This window comes from Epinephelus lanceolatus, chromosome 9, assembly GCF_041903045.1.
Source record: "Epinephelus lanceolatus isolate andai-2023 chromosome 9, ASM4190304v1, whole genome shotgun sequence".
NCBI lineage: Eukaryota > Metazoa > Chordata > Actinopteri > Perciformes > Serranidae > Epinephelus > Epinephelus lanceolatus.
Window position 1 is genome coordinate 11,583,108 of NC_135742.1, and position 21,620 is coordinate 11,604,727.

A 21,620-nucleotide genomic window follows, 5' to 3' on the forward strand; every position below is an offset into this window, starting at 1 on the left:
TGGTTTTATTTTCAGTCATTCAAAAGGTGCACCACTGACAGCGTCCTCACCTTGACTCCTTTGCTTCCATCTTTACCAGGCAGTCCATCTGTGCCAGGCGGGCCCTCAAGTCCCTCCCTGCCCACGACTCCCCGCGGGCCAAGATGACCCTCTGGACCCTTAGAGGAGACAGTTTGAAATGTTAATGTCAAAGCTTGCATTGATTTTAAACACTAACAGGTAGCTCAAATGTCTCACTCTATAGTAGGACGAGAAATTAACTCACTGGTGGTCCTTTGGTTCCTGATGTGCCTCTCGCCCCTGATTTTCCTTTCCTACCCTGGAGAAGAAAGACTTCATGTTCCACAGTTCTGACACGGTTGCATGACAGAAAACCCAGGCCAATAATACTACATGAAATGACTTTTCTAATACAGAAAATAAACATGCCACCATATGTATGTCCTTACTTGGTCACCTTTGGATCCTTTCAATCCTGGTTGTCCCTTTGGTCCAGGATGTCCCTGAAAAGATCATCACTGTGTGAGTTAAATAATACTAGCTGTGTTTGGACAGTGAAGTGTCTATATATCTGATATCTGGTGATACTATGCAGAATTTTCCCAAAACACAACAATCTATACCTCATAACAAAAGTAATCCCTCTCAATTTTCACTTATAACGCACTAGAAGTGTGTCGGGACTCTTAAATTTGCTGTAGGCGGACATTTATGGGCCCCGGTGGATGTGGAGCCCCCAGCCAATAACAGCACACAGGTGAGGTCAGGATTTGTGGGCCGGACTTTATAAAAAAAGGAGCAACCAGATATGGTCGTAAGCAGCTCACATCTAAAAGAAAGCAACGAAAATCGCAGAAACAGCAAAGAAAAAATAGCAAATATAGAGAGGTGCAAGCAGACAAAGCTCGTTCCTAAACAAGACTGAATCTGGGGTTGGCTTTCAATTACGCTGGTGAATACAAAAGGATAGGAATGAAGAGAAACGCGGAGCTGGCTAGTTTTCTGTTGGACAGGTACAGTTGCATGTAGGGCTGGCCCCTAATGGTCGACCATAAAGGTCATTAGTCGGCAAGATTTCACCGGTTGCTTAGTCGCAGGAAAAAAAAAATGGACCACTGGACTGGATCAAGTGGGAATTTAATTTGAAAGGACAGACACAGGAAGTGTCCACGCTCAGCAGTCAGACAGGAGTCACCTTAACTTACAGGGCTGGTACCTGAAGTTATTCCACAGGTTAGTTAATAACATGTCGAGCAGGAAATCCAAAATGTGGGATCATTTTGAGAAGGTGAAGGACGAACATATATAAAATATAGGCCCATATTGTCATAGTTTGTGCCTTTCCTTCATTCCTCGTGCTGTTGTTTCTTGTGGCTCCTTGTTTGTCTCTCTGTGTCTGTGTGTCTGGGCGTGGCTCTCATCACTCCTGCTGCCAATCAGCCTGCTCACCTGAAAGCCATCCACTAATCAACCCCAGCAGTACAAATACCCTGGCTCACAGTCCTGTCTCTGCCAGATCGTTCAGTCTACCTTGCAGTGTGAACTACAGCCAGTTTGTTGCTTGTTGCTTTCTCTCCTCTAGGTTTTTTTTTGCTTAAACCTTGTTTCTCTGTGCCTCAGAGCCACACTTGCTGGTCACCCACTTGCCTGCCACCCCCGCCTGCCAACCTGTTTCCCCCAAATGCCCTGGATCGACCCAAGACACCCTGTCTTGCCTTAGTGAAAATAAATCCACTTTAAACTGAACAGCTGTCTGAGTCACGCTGTTGGCTCCAGTTCTCTCTATAATATACTACATACATCAATGAGGGTTCATTAGTACGGTTTTGTATTTCTCTGTAATGTAGCACAGTGTTAATGTTACTGATACTATTCTTTCTCACACCTTCAATTCAAACCAATGTGTTGCCCCGCCCAAAATATATCATTTATCAACATGCAAAAGTTTGGGCACCCCGGATGAAAATCTTGTTTACTGTGAATAGCTTAGCAAGTCACAAGCTGCTGTTGGCTGTGATTGACGGGACAGGGTTTCAGGAGTCACAGTATGCTTTGCAATTTGCATCACCTGGACTTTCCTAACGATGACTGTGAACAAGTCACTGCACTAACAAGCCAATTAAGGTCTGAGACCCTGGTAGAAGTTGCATGAGAGCTCAAATGTCTCAGGGTGCCCAAACTACTGCATGATGCTCCTTTCTTTATTCACTCCAAATTTGTACAAACAAAAATGAATACAGTAATCTTGTTTGGAATGTTGAAAAGCATGCTCCATCTTATCTGTCCTATTATAACACATGTAATATTCCTGCAATAGTAACTTGTAGTGAATGTAAGCAGTGCTGCGTGAAAACAATTCCTGCATAAGTACACCTACAACATGAATGAGACACTTACAGGAAGCCCCGGGGCACCAGCTTCACCTCTTTTTCCATCTACACCAATATGACCCTGGAAAACAGAACAGAACAGATCATAGCTCAAACCTTACCGACACCATATCTGAAGACAAAAAGTGTGTCCGCTTTTTTAATCCACTTACGATGTATCCGGGGTCGCCTGGCTCTCCTCTCTCTCCTCTGTTTCCAGGGGGACCCTTTGTTCACAGGGAAACAAATTAATTAACCAATCGTGACCACCGCTAACAAACCACACAGGAAAAACGAGCACATGTAAGAAACTCACTCTGTCACCTTGGGGACCTGGAGGACCTTCTACCTTGCCGTCGTCGCCCTGTTCGCCCTGAACGAGTAATATAGACACAGACAAACAACCGCAATCAATGGAATTTCCCTCAAAGCCAATGGTCTGTGCAAAATCAATGCATGTTTTGTTTGAAAGAGTACAACAATGGGAACACATTGCCTGCTCTCTTTATATGAATTGCAAATCATTACATGCGCTATTACCCACAATGATCCCATTTTACATAAATGGAGCCAATGTCTGTTGCAGGCGCTTTATGGGATTCATTAAACAATAACCATGGATGTGCGTATAATTTTAATATTCATGTGTGGTGCATGTGTCAAATTAAATAAATAAATAAATGTAGAGCCCAACAGGCATCTAAAAGTGGGAGAATAATTAGTGGTGGCTGGGGGCCGAGCAAAGCTGACACGTACATGGATGAAAGCAATATATTGCAGCATTAGTCCTTTTAATAAAACTGTGATAGCGATCTGTATTTATCAGCAGTTTGCTTCAGTGCCAGAGTTACCTGGCTCTGTCAATTGACAATCATGCATTTTGCAGCGACCTGTGTGATAGCATGACACTGATTTAATTAGAAAGCAAGCGCCGGCGTTATTTCGTGGGTATTGGCAAAGAGAAAATAACAAATATCCACATCCAGATGGCTCCTGCCAAGGGACTAAAAAAAATGCAAATTAGTGTCTCACTAAATTCTGGTGCAATGTGTTCTATTGTGTGCTGCTCCTGTCAAATAAACACAAGTTATGGTGCTAATATCCCCAAAATCATGAGCAGACCAGGTGTTTGGCTAATTATATACATTTGACAGCACAGAGTTAATTGGATGTGTCTTAGTTCATATCATTGATCAAATTAGGGATGACTTCAGGAGTGCTGCAAGAGCAACAAGACAGACAGAGGGAGCACTCATTAGGGACACAACTGTAGTTTCAATGCATAAAAAAAACTGACCATGCACTTAAAGACAATAAGCTGTACGACAGTGTTACAGTGTTAAGTAATGCACCCACTCCAGGCCTCCAGAGCTCATTAGATACAATCAAAGAGCAGACGGCTATTAGGGACAGCGAGTAAATGTGGTAATTTACCTTTTCACCTTTCGGCCCAGGAGGTCCCAGGGGGCCCTGCGGTCCCATGTGACCCTGTGACAAGAAAAGAGTTTGTGATCGCAACCTCTCAGCCTTCACTCCCAATTTACTGTGTGAAATATTACGCTCATAATGTGGAGAATCACATGGAGGCAGAGACAGAGGGGGATGAAACTTGTGTAAACTGAGGTTGTAACAGCGTCATCAATCATCACTTCATCTTTTGTTGCCATGGAGAATGCAATTTTGGGGACCATCAGTCGAGTCGTGGTTATGTGTGTTGACAATTTGATTATACTGTAGTCTTACATCTGCAATGATCGTTTTCTCAACCCTGATCTTACCCTGCATCTATTATGTGCATGCACTGGTAATGACCAGTAATACTGCTATTTTTATTCTGCTGTACAAAAAACGATAGTTTGTTGTCAAAAATCTACTGCAAATGAGAAGATTCTCCAGACTTTTAAGTAACCTAACATAAAGTCTCTTTTTCGTTGGCATGGGTAGATAGATCAGAGGTACATTTAGCTAGCTGCAAGCACACATGGCCACTCCCATCTTGTATTTGTCCTTGTATGTCCACCATAGTACAAAAAAAAGTTGTTTTGGTGTTTGCCCCCTAGTGGCCAATTTTAAAACGAAAAAATAATTTAAGTCACCTAAGGTTTTACGTCACGCAGCGCCATTAATCAAGATAATATGTTACATTTTACCCTCATTTATACCTTTTAAATGGCAAAGAATAATGAGAAAGCAAAGTTGAGTTATTTGACCTGCACTGCATTAAACATAAATTTACTAAAACTACACATCGGAGCAGAGGATTCCCCAGACTGTGGGGCAAAGAGGAAGAACAAAACGCCAGCAAACGAGGGCCAGCCTGTGATTCATCAACACCAGAACAATACACACTATCCACTCGCAGGTCAATATTATCATTCGATAATGTTCTGTGTGAAATATAAACCCAGATGAAACACCTTCAAGAAATCAATCCAGGCTTTTGGGTTGTGAGGGGGAAAAGTGCTTTGTAGTGTAGAAATAATATCAAGTTAAATCCCACACACACACACACTACATAAATCAGACTAGCAATACGTCATCTGGAGTAGGCTCTCATCACCACGCCCCCTATGGACACCAAAGTGATTTAATGTATACTTTCTTGTATATATCAACACACGTTAATTACAGGTCATTACTCTTTGAAAGGGTGGACTTGCATTATGTTACGGCTTGTGTATGTGTTCTGTGCTGCTGTCCCTTTTCCCTCCCTTGTAGATCTGCCCAGGTGTGCTGCATTAGTTAACGAGGTGCACTACACCTGGCATGGAGGAGGTGCTTAAGAGCTCTTGTGCCAGCAGCAAAGGAGAGAGGCTTCTGGTGTGTGAACTGCTGCCTCTCACCGAAGGATTTTTGTTGTCTTGTTTGCTTGTTTTCAATCTAATAAATCCCATGGATTTGATTGTTTTAAAGGTGTTTATGTGGTTATTTTGGGTCATTATCATTACATAAGTGGCATGAAATAGTCTTAAAATGACAATATTGTTTATTGCAATAATTCTGGGACTATATCTTCGTCCAACAAAAATAACTGACAGGCCTAGCAACCGAAATGTTTGTCTTTCTACCCACAGACCACATACACGACTATGTGGCATAGATATAAAAATCAAAGGTTTTCATAGAGAGATAGAAGGCCTTTATTTTAGGGGCTTAAAATGTTGACAGTCACTGTTTTTAACATTTATGAATAGACAGCAGATTAAAGATGTTTGTGAGGTCACTCACACTGAGAAACATTACTCACCTGATAACCTGATACACCTGGCTCTCCTTGTTGGCCCATTCTCCCCGGAGCACCCTGGGGAAATAAATACAAATATATTTAGCCCACATCCACCAACAACCAAGCAAGCCTTTCAAACCATCTGTGGATGTCTTACCACTGGCCCGATGGTTCCTCTCGCCCCCTTCTGTCCGACAAACCCCACCTCTCCCTGGTCACCGGCTGGCCCAGTCTCACCCAGGTGACCTTGGTGACCCTTGCTCCCCTGGAGAGAGTCCGTCAGTGAGCAGGTATGCAGTGAGAGTACAAACTTCCCCGAGCAGTTATGTGGGTAGTTTCACAATTCAAACATTTAATACTGAAAAGTCTATTTGACGAGCACTTCCACTGTCACGCTTACGGAGGTTACCGACCTGTTACTGTTTGTTTACCCCTACAGCAGAGAACTATTCAACCCCTCGTACAAGAGAGCAAATTGACCGACATCCAAGAATGAAAGGTGTGGATAAGCCCCAAGCGAGTGAACTGACAAACCTTTTCTCCTGGTTTTCCTCTGTCACCAATTTTGCCAGGTTTACCCTCTTGACCCTGGTGGAAGAAAATCAAACAGGGTTGTAAGAGGACAAAAAGCCATCCTTTCATGGGAACTGAATGAAATTTGGAGTTGGAGCTGTTGAGACACTCACCCTTACACCCACCAGTCCAGGATGCCCCGGAGGTCCTTCCTTTCCTTTTAGACCGATTTCACCCCTGTCTCCTTTCGCTCCTTCCTGACCAGCATCCCCCTTGTCACCCTGAGAGGAGCAATACAAGTCCAATGAAGAAGATGATGACACAATAGAGTTGCCTTAGCCAGGATTTAGGTCCGTTGCAGTGTGAATAAATTTGAATAAAATATTCAGACTGAAAGAAATAATATTTTTATCCAATAAAAACTTTTTTTATGAGTCAAAAATAAATAAATAAATGACAAAAGACCTTCACCACATATAATACACCCACGACTGTCTGTGCTTATAGTTTTTAATCCACATTATCAGCTGACAAAATGTCTGCAGGAAGGTCACTGCAAAGCCTGGAGGGCCACAGCAACGAAGCAACGAAGCTCTGTCACCCTTATTTTTGAATTCTGACAGCAGCAGGACTGATCCAATGAACCCCTGTCTGAGCAGCAGTTTGATTCTGGGAGCACTGCAGGTTATAAATAAAACTTCAATCTTATCCTGTATTCACACGCCACAAAGATGTGAGCCCAGGACAGGGGAGATCTGAGCTCTAAATAAACGTCTTGATGCAGCATCCTAGCTGCAGTTACTACACTGGCAGCTTGGGCATGTAGAGTTACAGTTGTTTAGACAGAATAAAACATAAATGATTTATTAGTGAGACACAACAGGCTGTAATTTGGACATATTTCTTCCAAGGGAAAATAAGACAGTCAGCATGACTTGACATTTTCAAGGTGCATCGCTTGCTGCTTAAAAGTGGGCCGAGGCTCAGCTGCACATCTGATGCTACATTATCACAACTAAAAAACTGTGGGCCAACAACCTTTCATAGCAAACAAGCGGTTTTGTAAATAGCCAACATGTCCAACAGTAGTTTCAGGGGAAAATAAAGCAAGGCCTGTCTGTGTAACAAGAGTAGGAAGCAAAACCAAAAACACTAATAGTCTGTCCAAGTGGAAAAAATGTAAATAAAGCCTTTTGGAATATGGAAACATGAATAGCCTAACAGGAGCAGAGGAAGACTGATATTTCCATACAGACACTGAGAAACATCTGTTGAGGAGACAAGATGAAAACCAGTGCAATGTGCTCCCACCTACTGATTATACTAGAGAACAGAATGGAATCTACAACACACTGACAAACCCATCATTCGACTTTATGTTAAGATGCTTTTAGCTTTGACTTCTTATAAATTCTTAGTAGCTTGTAGTCTATCCCTATAATGTTCAAGAGCATTTTCTGCATGGATGGGAGCATATGGAAATGGGAACAGGGATCCGTTTTCAGGGAAGTCTGTACTGCCAATTTCCCACCTCAGCACCTAATAACTTTTCAGAGAAAATGCTGGAACAGCTGTGTTGTGAATGAAAAGCGTAAAACTGCAGAGACAGGCACATAAAGGGTTTCATCCAGCTGACTAAAGATGCTGTGAGGTGCAGCAAGGTAACCAATCACAAGACTCTGATGATGACATAGTTTAATCTGCAATTTGGTTACAGTTAAGCATTCACCCCAGGGCTGTTCTGATAACTGTTTTGCAAACCTGCTTAAGAAATTTGGCACTGGATAAAAACTGCTCCTCGTCTGCCATGTTTCTTAAAATAATACCAGACATCCTCCACTGCGTACACATACATCCAGCCTTGCACCATCTCCCTCTTCTGTTGATTTTTTTTAGCAATTGGCATCTGTAAATGTTGCATTACCGCCATCTGCTGGACTGTCCTTCGCCTGCATGAGTGAACGATGTGGCATTATTGGTTACTGACGTAGCTCTAGGAGAGTAATGCGCAATCATTGTTAACTAAGCCGAGAGCTTAGACATTAGCTACCTGCTACCTACCAAGATAGCTACATTTCTAAGTGAAAATTCACAAAAATTTGTGAATGTAACCACATCGCGGTGACACAGACCTCCTGTCTATTTTTGTAAGCTGAAACCTCAGTGTGCTAAAAATGTTAGCATGCTGTATTTGTTTGGAAAACATGTTTAGCGTAAGACAGTTGTTTCGTTGGTGAACCTTGTGAGTCGTAATAGAGTTGAATTTTGTAACGTTACCTTTGTTAAATGTTGCTGTTGTCCCTGGCTTCATATGAGAAGAGGAAAATTTTGCTAGTCGCTAGGCTAATTTTTACAATGTAAAATGCTATAGGCTTGTGCTAATAACGTTAGCATGTTGTATTTGTTTGGAAAACGTGTTTATTATTAGACAGCTGTTTTGTCAGTGAACCTTGTGAGTTGTAATGGAGCCAAATTATGTAACATTACCTTTGTTAAATGTTGCAGTTGTTCCTGGCTTCATATGAGAAGAAGAAAAGTTCTCTGGTCACTAGGCTAATTTTTACAATGCAAGATGCCATAGGCTTGTGCTAATAACGTTAGCATGTTGTATTTGTTTGGAAAACGTGTTTATTATTAGACAGCTGTTTTGTCAGTGAACCTTGTGAGTTGTAATGGAGCCAAATTATGTAACATTACCTTTGTTAAATGTTGCAGTTGTTCCTGGCTTCATATGAGAAGAAGAAAAGTTCTCTGGTCACTAGGCTAATTTTTACAATGCAAGATGCCATAGGCTTGTGCTAATAACGTTAGCATGTTGTATTTGTTTGGAAAAGATGTTTAGTATAAGACAGTTGTTTTGTCGGTGAACCTTGTGAGTTGTAATGGAGTTGAATTTTGTGAGGTTACCTTTGTTAAATGTTGCTGTTGTCCCTGGCTTCATATGAGAAGAGGAAAATTTTGCTAGTCGCTAGGCTAATTTTTACAATGTAAAATGCCATAGGCTTGTGCTAATAACGTTAGCATATTGTATTTGTGGGGAAAATGTGTCCAGATAAAGACAAGTGTTTGTCAGTGAATGTTGCGAGTTATAGTGAAGCTGATTTGTGTAATGTGTTTGAAAGTATCTCGCTATTACACCATGTTTAATATGTATTTAATTTGTATTTTGAATCAACTAAATTTTACAGCACTTCACAGAAACCTCCACCGCCATCTAGTGTTTTGGAGGTGTAACTGCAGAGTGACACAAACACACCACCAGCACAAGTATAAATGTTCACAACGTATAAACTAGTTAAGTTTGGCTGTGGTGTGCCAACACTGGAGTTTCCCACAAATTCATGTATTTGTGGGGGCCCACCTTAATATCGGCATTTGCTGCCACACATTGGTTTTCTGTTTTTTGGAGCTGGTTAAGTTGGAGTGCTGCTGAAATACACATGTACCATTCCATAATTCAGAGCACTACACTCGTGGAGCGAACTCTGGACACAGACGGAGCAGCTCAACACAAGCTGCAGTGAAGACTAAACTTCATTAATTCATATAGAAATAGAATTTATTTCTCAGAACAACTGCACTCTCATTTCAGTTTTTTCTATCAATTTTCCGACCTACTTTGAGGAAACCAGCTGCATTACCATGGACATCGCGACCTCATTGTCCAGCACTGGGTCTAACCTGTGTAACTGCATCAACAGAGACTTTGCTCTCACTCACTCACTTCTGCAGCAGCCGCTCCTCTTATCCGTCGATCTGATCTGACCATCTCAGGAACATTTCCATCTTGCAACTTGCAAGCAAAAAAAGTTCCTGAATGTAGTGCATGTGTGAATAGTGAAACTCACTAGTGGTGCCTTAAAGGTTTTCCCTGTAATGTACTGGAAACGATGTGTGAGAGAGGCTATACACTTCATTTGTTCTTCCTCTTTTCCATGTTTCCTGGTCTCCATGCTCAACCTAGTCAACCTAATGGAGGTTTATTAAGAAACAAACGTGGCTTCTCTCTGTAGTAACTGATATTGCAGATATACAGCACCACAGGTTTCTGCTAACAGAACTCTAACAAAGTGTGGAAACAAGAACTAGAAATTCAATTTGCTACAGCCTGCTGGAAGAACATAATGTCACAATCCTCTGATTATGTGCTAAATTTCTATCTTAAATTTCACCAACTAATCCGTCACTGAACCATAACTAAGTGCTGATTTTCCCTCCGTTAACAGCACAAGCTGCAAATTCCTCTTGAGCTGCCGTTTTCCATTCAGGAGCTGCACTGCGGCCAAGAAGCCCTCAAAGCAGTTTACTCCCCTGACTAACAGAAAACATCCTGTACAGCACAAAGCTGAGAGAGACTCTCAGGTTGAGTCTATTCTAATCCTGAGTGTTCTCCCTGCTCACATTTTACCACCTTCTCTAAGCCAAACGTTGTTTGAGGGTTTGTCAGCGACACTTCCAGCAGTGTGGCTCTGCTGAACAGGCTTTCTGTGCTTTCCATCTTTTTTTTTCTGTCACAATACTTGCCAGACTTTGGAGCTCTTAAAATAGCCCCACTATCTGTTTTCACTAAGTGTCAACACCATGCAGCTCCAACTGTACAAAGGCCAATATCTCACAAACAAAAGTCGACTTGCCCTAATTACAATAAGCTGCTACAGTAGACCGGAGAGCTCACCAAGTTCACAGACGTATAAGAATCAGGAAGAATTCATCCTTGTTGAAGTTCACGACAACATTTTGATCACCGGCCAAACTCTTACGGCAATGTTTTTCCATTTACTGTGGGCTCTTAGAGTAAAAGACACTGGGTTTATTAAAGTGATGAATAAATCAAATTTTGAGTCACAGTCTGTCTTTTATTTTTGAACTTGCCTTGGCTCCATCAGGTCCACTCGGTCCAGCCTCCCCATCAATGCCTGGCTCACCCTGGTAGACAAATCATAAAAATATTATGGTTGCAATGTGTTTTATTGTGACGATGACAGTGGTCACAGGAAGCGAAAACAGATGTGCAGAAAGTCAAACACTGGCAAAAACTGACTATGAGTACATTTTAAAAACAAACTGGTTTACTGTGTGTTGGGAGTGATGTGTCTACTTTGGAATATTTGATCCAGAGCACTTTAACTTGCAAAGACTTTACAGAAAGAAAACATGGGATACTCACTCTCTGGCCAATCAAACCCTGCTCCCCGATGTTACCAGGTAGACCAATGGCACCCTGTTAGGACAAGAAGCGTAATGGTTATGTTATTGATGATGTTTTCTTTTGATGTACAACCTTTGCTTCCACCATGGTTGTGTTTTCGCTTTGAGTGCATTTTGACTATAGCAAAATGAATCATTTGCTCGCATGTTAATTATATTTTGACTGACTGATTTTAATTTGATTTACTAATGGGTGCAAAAAGCTTTTCCCTGTTCTACTTGCCACAGTTTCAACCAATTGGAAAATTGGAGTAGGTGGTTTCTGAGTGAATTCTTTGCTCTCAAAAAAAACTGCTGCTATACTCAGGGGCGTTTACAAAAGTTCATCAGATCAAATAAGACTTTGGGCGACTACCTAGCTATGCTGGTCACATAAAACTACACTTTTCCATTCATGGGTTGTAACACACCATCTCTGGTTGCAGTAGCTAATGGAGTAATATGGCGAGAGATAGGAGGAGATGTGTTTTGGGGTATTAGCAGGCAGAGCCTTTGCTTTCATTTCCAAAACAACGTGGCAGAGGTCTAATTCATTCCTCTCTCTCTCATCTTCCTCCTGATCTAACGGTGAGGGAGGCATGTGTGGAGCTGAGAATCTAAACTTCTTAACTTGCCCTCTTTGTAGCCATCCAATCAAATGCGAAGGGTTTGATTTAAATCAGTTTGGTAACTGTACAGCACTCAAATATTCAATTTCACTGTGAAATATGTCAAAAACAGAAGCTGAAGACGCTCTAACTTCATTTCACAGGTACTTAAAATGGGCTGCACCAGTAAAGCCAGTGCATGATAGCCTATAAATAACATTGTGGTGTAAAAAAAAAAAAGTACATTCTGAAAGCATTCATCCATTTACAAAACAGATGATGAACAGACAGATGTCTTCAGATAATTCTCACTGTCATTTACATATGCATTTTTCCATACATTTCCACTCCTGTGTAACAATACTGGCATCACCACACTTCCACTTAAAATGGATGCTATTGAGGCGGTAAGCTAAGCTAACCCCTGTCTTACAACCCATTTACAAATGAAATATTTTGGCAGTGCCTTAAGACAAGTCTGATACAGATGATTGACAATATTTTGCACAATGTAAAAGACCTCTTTGACTTCACAAGTGCATCAACATTAAGTGTGCAAAGTCATCCAGTGGGCCGGAGTGGACCCTTTGACAGGCCAGTTCTGGCCTGCAGACCGTATGTTTGACACCACTGTTGTAAACAACCAGCTTAGTTAACAGTAGTTACTTATCACTCTCCCACTGCTTCCCTACTTCCTGTGTAACCAATAATCCTGATAATGATTTCTGTATAATATATAATTCATGTGTCTTGTATCCCATCTCTCTCTCAAGATTGAGGTACAAATATAATTCAGTGGAATAGGAGGTGCTCCCCCTAATGGCCATTACCAGTCATGGCATCAAAAGCTGTTACGATGTCATCTTTCCACCTAATGTTTATGATGTAAAACACAAACAAAAGTACACACCCACTAGCCTAACATCTAATCAATGAAAATGTCAACACCATATCATCATCTTCACCTTCTCTCCAGGTTCACCGGGCAGTCCCCGCTCTCCAGCCTTCCCCGGCGGCCCCTGTCATAAACAGCCGTTAGTATTTGATGCTAATGTAAAAGTCAATGGGAGCTCTCGCACCAGCTGTGTGATCAAACTCACCCTTGGCCCCATCTCCCCCAGTGGCCCAATCATTCCCGGTGGCCCTGCTGGTCCCTGCGGCGACAACGCAGAGGCACCAATAAAAAGGTTAAGAGTACTTTCTAATCTTGGACAAATGCCTCTGAAAGTGACAGTAAAGGAGGAAAAATGTGAAAAGAAATAAGAACCAGGCAGAAAGTGTGGATTTGTGGAGATAAGTTAATCTGCAGGGCTAAGAGCCTTCAAAACACTGAGCCAAAGCTTCTGTAAGTGATGGAAACAGGCCTGCTGTTATAGAGACACATTCAGGCTACAATAAAGCTGCCTCTCCAGGAAGGGAATGGTGTAAATCAAATTGTCTCAGACTCACTACCTCTCTGCTTGTGTCTGCGAGACTTGGGCAGAATGAGAGAAAGAGGATTAGGTTGTTCAGGGCTTTTTGACCAGGATATGGGTTTATAGGAGGCACTGAATAAAAGGTGTCAGTGTGGAGAATTTAAAGTTTATATGCAAAGGGAGAGAAGAGGACTTGAGCTTGGGAATGGCCTCAGGTCATTATAGATAATGAGATACTATGGTGTCTGCCTATAGCCTCTTAAAAAGATTCAGCTAATTCCACATTTTTACATAATTGAACCTGATTTGATTAAAAAAACACAGAGACAAAACATTATTATAAAGTAGGTCTTTCATAATGGGGTTCATTCCTAAATTAGGAACAAAAACAGCATACTTCATATAGAAAAATAAACTCACTGGCTCTCCTTCAATTCCTTTGGCCCCTGGAGGTCCCGAGGGTCCTTGAACACCCTGAAAATAGTACAGGCGTTTATAACACACACACACACACACTGTTGGTATTCATACACATGCTGAAATGCTGAAGCACCCACAAGAGTAACACTGTGCCACACAAGCTCCACGTATCCACCACTGTTCCCCAAAATGAGTCCACCCCAAAAATCAAGACTGACCTAAAAGAGACCTCTGTTAGCCCCAATCACTTACTGGAAATCCCTTAGGCCCAGCTTCACCTGGCTCGCCAAGCTTTCCCTGCAGCAAAGTGACACAAATACAAAGGTAAGTTCTACTCTAAGAGGTGAACAGTGACTTACAACATGGCAAACTAGTGGAAGGATAAATATATAAGTAATGTAAGTGATGTCCTATTCCATTTTGTGCAATTGCATAGCTTTACCACTACAACATTTCCATCTGAAATGGTTTTGTCTCTACCATCTTTTATATTGTATGCCCTGTTTTCTTTTTCTTTTTTGTGTCTTTATGTTTTGTGCTGTTTTTTGCTTTGCTTTTTTGTACTTTGTTTTTAGGTAGTCTCGTGTAACATCTTAGCCAAGGGACTACAGATGAAAAATAGCCTTTTGGCTAATTCTGGCATTTTCATTCCATGTGTATTTATTAAATTAAATAAACTAAACTACATGTGTCTGGCAGCTATACTAGGTACCAGAATACGATTCTCCCTGTGAAACATATAATCTTGTATATTGCATTGCTGTAGATTAAACCACACAACATAAAAAAAACTACATCCCACTGACTCCACTTAAAGGTCTAGTGTGTGGGATTTAGTGGCATCTAGTGGTGAGGTTGCAAATAGCAACCAACTGAGTGGATAAAATAATGATGTAGCAGCTATAACATCATCCTGTTGGTTTGTGGACTCCTGCATTTCGGCTGTTGCCATCTTCTTTTTTGTTTTTGTTTTTTTATTTATTAGCCAGAAGTGACTATATTTGGGCGAGAGGCTGAAGCTATGGAGGAGCGACAGGTGGATCTGACTGGGAGCCCAAGGACATTATCAGCAGGCAGTCTGTCACTCAAAGCAGTCATTCCTTTAATTATGCCTAACTTTAAGCTTCAATAACATTTTAACGTGCGAGTTGCATAAAATTTCACCCCCCGTACAGTTGTCATGAACATGGAAATTAGCTACAGAGACCAAAACCGTAATTTGTAACCTGCCTTGAAGCCTTGAGTTTGGCATTTCGGGCATCACCATCTTGTTTTTTTGGAGCGAGAAGTGACCATATTTGGATGAGAGGCTGAGGCTGTGGAGGAGTGAGGCGTGGACCAGATTAAGAAGTCGAAGGCACTATTCGCAGACAGCTGTCATTCAAAGCAGCTCGTCCTTGAATATGTGTAACTTTAAGCCTTAACAAAATGAATACGGCTGAGTTATATGAAAATTCACCCCCGTACAGTTGTCGTGAACGGGAAAATTAGCTATATGACCAAAACCCTCATTTGCACCAGGCTGTTAACGTGTTTATTTCTGCTGTAAAGTTGGGCATTTTAACTTTGAGGTTTATGGGAATTGACTCATTTCTGGAGTCAGCCTCAAGTGGCCATTCAATGTACTGCAGTTTTGGCACTTTCGTATTGGTTTCATTTTTCATCCCTGGACACTGCTGCAAGCATGTAGAGTAACTACTGTGGCCAACACAAAAAAAGCAAATATGCTATCCAGAGGCAGTGTTTGGTTTGTCCACTCTGGGCTACTGTAGAAACAACATGGCAGAGTCTTTGGAAGAGGGCTCGCTCCCTTTGTCAGTATAAACAGCTCATTCTAAAGTAATGAAAACACCACTTTTTTTTCAGGTGATTATAAACTAATGACAACATAATTATGAATACTATATTTTATTACTGCCAATATATCTCCCTAAATCCTACACACTGGACATTTAAATCAGCAGCAACAGTAAAATGTTTCCATTTCCATCATGATTTATAGTAACACATGAATAGTTTCTCTGCATAACAAGTTCTTTTACTCTGAGTCGTTTGGTACATTTTGCTAATAATATTCGTGAACTTTTATTTCAGTAAGATTTTAAATGCAGGACTTTTACTTGTTACGAACTATTTTACATTGTGGTATGGCTACTTTACTTAAATAAATTATTTAAATACTTCTCACCACTGAAAATGACTGGTTATCAAAGTACTTAATTAATTGACTCATGATTTTGCACTGATTAAATATCTCCAGAGCCCATTAGCAAGCTGAGGATGCGCCAAATTATAACCTTACCAAGAAGAAAGGATTGTAAGATAGACAACAGCACAGTTATACCAGACAGAGGAATGAATAAAGATGTGCATCCTACATGATCATGCATGCAGCTTTTATCAAACTGTATGAATGCTTGTGTGTGTGAATGCTGTAATGAGACTGTTGTTGTACTCCTCACTAAGACATCACACTCTATTTATCCAACAAAGTAATTCCTCGAGGACTTCAAAAGGCCTAATCTAACCAGGATTGTGCTAATACTGCTAATCATGTCATTACTGTTACAAGGGGAAAGTAAAGAAGCCCAATTTTTCTTACCGTCTCCCCGGGGAGGCCTAATTTTCCTGGTGGACCATCAGGGCCCTGCAAAGAAAACATCCAACTCAGTTAACTGAGCTCTCTGAAATCCCCCAGAGTTAAAATGTTCCCGACTGCCAAGCACCACCAGCACCATCAATATTTTAGTACTCTTTGATTTAAGGTTCTGTTGTTAGATTTGCAGCTAACAAAGAGTGTCCTCTAAAGATTCTTCAGATGTTAAAAATAGTTAATAATTACAGTCTGCTGAACAAAGCTGCTTGTAAAACTTCTCAGGATTTATTTATTTTTTTTAACTCTGTGAGAGAAACATTTTGTTTATCCTTGCTTTCCGTGGGACAGATTCTATGTGTGCATTTAGGAAGTTGAAGGTCAGACTTTTCTCTAAGGCAGTTTAAGTAACATTATTAATAAAGAGCCACAAACTGGAACTAAATCTGAGACTCTGAGTATGTTTTATTAATGTTGCCAACTTTGACTTTCTGACCATGCGCTCACCGTAACTCCAGCGGACCCTTTCTCCCCCACTGGGCCATCAGGACCCCTCAGACCCTGCAGAAAAAACAAAAGTTGTCACTGATGAATAGCTTGGGAAAGTTTGGCCTTTAACAGACCTGAGGCACACATTATTTAACATATTAAGTCAATGAATTAGGGCAATGCATCTCCATTTTTGTCATCCCTATTTAGTGGAGCCTGCGAGGCAGCTCTCTTGATTTTATTGTGTGCTGTGGTTCAGCCCACATCGGAGAGACATCATCAAAGATTGCGGCTATTTTGCAAATACTTCGCATCTGTGCATTAGCTCTGTAGCATGCCCAGTCTGCACTGTGTGGACTTTGTCCCCCATCTGTCCACGATCACACATAGTGGCACCGCCCGCACACTGGGGTTATTGTAGAGGCGCCTCGGGAAAAGGTCACAAATCCTGTAGCTGATTCATCCTTGCCTATAAAATTGAACCAAACTATTCGCTGTCAGAAAATGTTAAAGGACTTAGTGTGTTTTCGCTGGTTGTTCATATAAGCATCTTATATAATGGTGATTTAAACAGAGCCAGAGCAGAATACAGCTCTATACATGTATATAAGGCCTTAAAATTTCCATTGCTGCTTGGTAATAAAAGACAGGTTTGTTAAAGACTGTTGTTTAGGGACTGAGACGTAGTGGTGTTTAGTTATGAGGGAAAGTATGACTGATGACAGTTATCAGACCTGTGAAATGACTGTCAAAGCATTAAGTAAAAATATTAATTTAATAAGCTTTCTGATCATCCAAAAAAGTAATAAGCAGCATTACATAGAGAAAGCTGCCCTTTCAACCCAATTGCCAGAATAAATGTTCGCATGTTACTATTCTGCAAACCACCACTGATGTATAAAGAGAACAGGCTACAGCGTTGAAGGCGGGGCTCCATTCATTCCTGCTAAAGTTGCTTGACAAAGTAGTTAGATTTCAGCGATATCAAATTACCTGGATCTCCCGCATTATGAAGCCCATTGAGCAGGCGTCTTAGTGACTTTCACTGGTTAAGCAGGTAACTTCCAGTTTAGCCCTCCGCTAACTTCTATGTGGTTAAAAATGTGCAACTCATCTAGACTTAGGAAACATTACCTGACCAAATGGTTAAAATCCCGATGGTGAAATGAGTCATTTTGCAGTTTTGTGATGCGCAAAAATATTTATCCATTGATTTACAGACGTCTATTTTACAATGTAAGTCCACAGAAAAAGTATTTTTTGACCACATGATGGACCCAGTCACTGTTATTCCACATCTAGCCACTATGTACAATTGGCTTTTTTAGCCTGATGCTTCTTCTTTGGGTTCGTGAAACATAGGCATGTGACATATACATTATTATATAGCTGATATGTTGAAACTTACATTTTAACAATGCTGTGGTGAACATGTAGTTATGTCCAGGCACAAAACTACTTGGTTAGAGTTGGGAAAAGATCATGTTTTGGCTTAAAATACCTAGTTTTGGTGGCACAATCACCGCTGGAAACACACCTGGCCTTGAACATTAGTTTGCAGATTGGCAGCTGTCTCACTTCATGCCATCCCCTCTATCTCCAAATGAGGAACGTAGCTCATACATGGAATCAGAACTACATCATTTTAGAAATGATGATTTGATAGGTTGAAAATGTGCAATATAAGGTATCCGTGGTTTGCAGTAATGTAAAATGCCAGCATTTTCTTCTAGCGACTGGCCTGGACCTCTTCATGCCTTCTCTGCCTGTTTAACTTTTGTTATTAAAGAGGAACTACGCCCATTTCAAAATTCAGACATGTTATTCCTGTGGTTTTAGGGTGCTTTCACACCTGCCCCTGTTTGGTTCGGTTCAATCAAACTCAAGTTCGTTTGCCCACTAAGTGCAGTTCGTTTGGGCAGGTGTGAACACAGCAATCGCACTCAGGTGTGCACCAAAACAGCTGGACCGAGACCTTCTTGAAGAGGTGGTCTCGGTCCGGTTACAAACGAACTCTGGTGCGGTTCGTTTGTGGTGAGGACGTGTTCCAACCTGGATCTGAACCAACTGCAGTCACATGACACATTGTTTGGGTTAAACATGAGCATGTTACAGTCCTGGAGGATTATTAATGTGCACCTCCTCCTGTACTGCCTTAATATGCACATTCAGCACATCCAATGCATCAAAACATTGTTTTCAAACTGTATGGTTTGACTAAAATGAACAATGACAGCAATATAGTCCACGATGAGCAGCGCTAAAATCAACCTGCGTAGTTGTCCCTCCATTGTGACATTAGAAAGTGTCACATTTATCTTGCAAGTCTACTCTTCTTCAGCGTTTTGTTTAGCTTTCTCACGCAAGGCATTTGATCTGGTCCGCTTGTCAATGCTGAACACGAACCAACCTTTTTGGCAATTACGCAGCTTGGTAACAAAATTAGACCCTGATTCAGACCAAAGCAAGACAACTCCAGGTCTGAAAGCACCCTAAGACAGTCTGAAAATATTAGTAAATATGAACAACTCTCTCCCATATCCTAGATAAAACTACAGTGCTAAAACTCAACTTTGTGATGTCACAGGGTATAACGTCTGGAGTCTACAATAGAATAAAGCTCATTAAGGTATCAAAAAGAAAACAAACCTTTGGTGCATCCTTAAAATCACACTCATCATTTATTGTCTATGGAGTGGCTCCAGACTTTATACCCTATGATATCACATGTTTGAAACCTTCTTCTCTGGTTTCTGGCTTTGAGAGAGAGGAGCTTTGATAACTTGACTGAAAAAGTCATTTCAGTTAATTTAATCTAATACTGAGAGGCATTTAAACATAAGAGCTGATAACTTCAATTTTTTCCAGTCCAATTTAAAATTTCTACAATGAAGACACGCCTTTACGATACGAGAGGAGTGATCTGTCTTACTGCCACTAGTTTTTTAAAAAAACATTTAAAAAGCACATGATTTTTAGGAGAGGGAAATTATATTGACAACATGACTAATTAGGATCGACATGTTTTATAAGGCAGACATTTACCATCCATCCGTCTATAATCCATTTTTTCAGATAAATTCAACCCCAACAGCAAACTTCCCTGATGCTTTTTAGAATAGTTCACCAATTTTAGGGCTTTTACTGAAAAGTGCAGTGAAAACCCCTGAGACCAAATCATCAATCAAGACTGGAAAGTTCAGTTTGGATGAGGACACGGAAGATTCAGCTCTTAAACAAAGGAGAATGACAGGGTGACAAGATGCTGAAGTATGACTGACGTATGACTAAACCCTCTTGAGGAAAAATTTATCAACTTAACAAGATGCGAGAGCAAACAGAAAGTAAAGTAACAGGATTGGATACATCCTCCAAATAGCTGTCACTACTTGTTGGAGTCCTGTGATTTATTTATTGTGCCGCACATATTGTTTTTACTCCTTTTAGGGAACACACACAGAAACCACATTTTTTAAAATGTGTCCTGAACAGTAGAGGCATTGTCTCTTTTTTTGGAGGCAACATGACAATTCTAATTGCAAAATTTGGGGCACACAAAAGGTTGTGATTTTTCCCCATGTTTGTTGACTGGGCATTACTTCAGATAGTCTAATAAGTCGACTGGATTTTAATTGTGCTGGTCTTTATTCTATTTTCCAAAGCCTTGATGTAATTTTCAGCTATTATAGTTATTAAATATTACATTTGTGACTGCTTGTGATATCAGGGGAGCCGTATAAAACCAATCAGAATGAAATGCCTTAATTATACCATTTATTCATGTAAGATCAATTATTCATTCAGTCCAATGATCCCGCTGTGCAACCATGGGCTATTTTCCCAAAGTAGAAAACTCAATTATAGAAAAGCCAGTGAACACTGGAATCATTCTGAGCTCATGGGAGACACAGCAACACACACACATGGACAGAAACTCCAGAGCGTTTCACTGGGACGAGCTTCTTAGCATATTAGAATCTGATCTAACACATGTTTAGATTCATCCTGTCGTTACTATCTACAGATATATATAGTGCTTTATCTCTCTCTCTCTGAAAAGTTATTTAGTCTTTGGAGAGGGCTCCTTAGCAATCCTGGCTCTGCTGTTTTTGCTCTGCACTTCTGAGAGATTTAATTCTCTCTGGATGTTTGGATTTTATCAGTGAAGTTTAGCGCTTCTCTGCTTTGTGCTCTTTCATGGTCCATTAATTGAATGTGACCATCGCTGCTCATGTTAACTACTGTAACGTTCCACAGCTTCTCTTCCAGTTATTCCAAATAAACTTCAGTTGCTGCTGCAGGGGATGTAAAATACACGACTTCCTGTTCAGCAGAATTAGGCTTTTCTAGGGGGGGAATTCCAAGCAAATATAAATCAGGACTTAGCCCTGTGAGGCTGTAGCTCAGTGCTAAAGCTAGCATGCTAGCACGCACTCACAATGATGATGTTTATATGCTAATATTTAGCAGGTATAATGTTTAACATGTTCACCATCTTAGTTTAGAGGGTTTAACATTGGCATATAATGACTAAACACAAAGTCCAGCCGCAAGTAGAGCCACTACTTCTTTGCGTCGAAAGGGGTCAGTTGAGGTGGTTCAGGCATCTGATCAGGATGCCTCCTGGGCGCCTCTCATTAGAGGTGTTACAGGCAAGTCCCACTGGTAGGAGGCTCCAGGGCAGACCCAGAACACACTGGAGAGATTACATATCTCATCTGGCCTGGGAATACCTTGGGGTCCCCCAGGAGGAGCTGGAAAGCGTTGCTGGGGAGAGGGACGTCTGGGGTGCTTTGCTTG

The 21,620-nt window shown here is 41.0% G+C and overlaps 1 protein-coding gene across 1 annotated transcript in view; it reads right to left on the minus strand.

The window, feature by feature from the left end:
• Positions 1-21,620, minus strand: part of col27a1b (collagen, type XXVII, alpha 1b) — a 114,012-nt gene that overhangs the window by 18,208 nt on the left and 74,184 nt on the right. Inside the window, exons 29-47 of the mRNA XM_033620158.2 lie at positions 16,839-16,892; positions 16,341-16,385; positions 13,991-14,035; positions 13,739-13,792; positions 13,004-13,057; positions 12,869-12,922; positions 11,276-11,329; positions 10,981-11,034; positions 6,282-6,389; positions 6,130-6,183; positions 5,753-5,860; positions 5,617-5,670; positions 3,804-3,857; positions 2,686-2,742; positions 2,543-2,596; positions 2,398-2,451; positions 450-503; positions 266-319; positions 51-158 (exon numbers count right to left, since the gene is read on the minus strand). Of these exons, the coding sequence (XP_033476049.2) occupies positions 51-158; positions 266-319; positions 450-503; positions 2,398-2,451; positions 2,543-2,596; positions 2,686-2,742; positions 3,804-3,857; positions 5,617-5,670; positions 5,753-5,860; positions 6,130-6,183; positions 6,282-6,389; positions 10,981-11,034; positions 11,276-11,329; positions 12,869-12,922; positions 13,004-13,057; positions 13,739-13,792; positions 13,991-14,035; positions 16,341-16,385; positions 16,839-16,892 (1,173 nt within the window). The remainder of the gene's footprint in view (positions 1-50; positions 159-265; positions 320-449; positions 504-2,397; positions 2,452-2,542; positions 2,597-2,685; positions 2,743-3,803; positions 3,858-5,616; positions 5,671-5,752; positions 5,861-6,129; positions 6,184-6,281; positions 6,390-10,980; positions 11,035-11,275; positions 11,330-12,868; positions 12,923-13,003; positions 13,058-13,738; positions 13,793-13,990; positions 14,036-16,340; positions 16,386-16,838; positions 16,893-21,620) is intronic.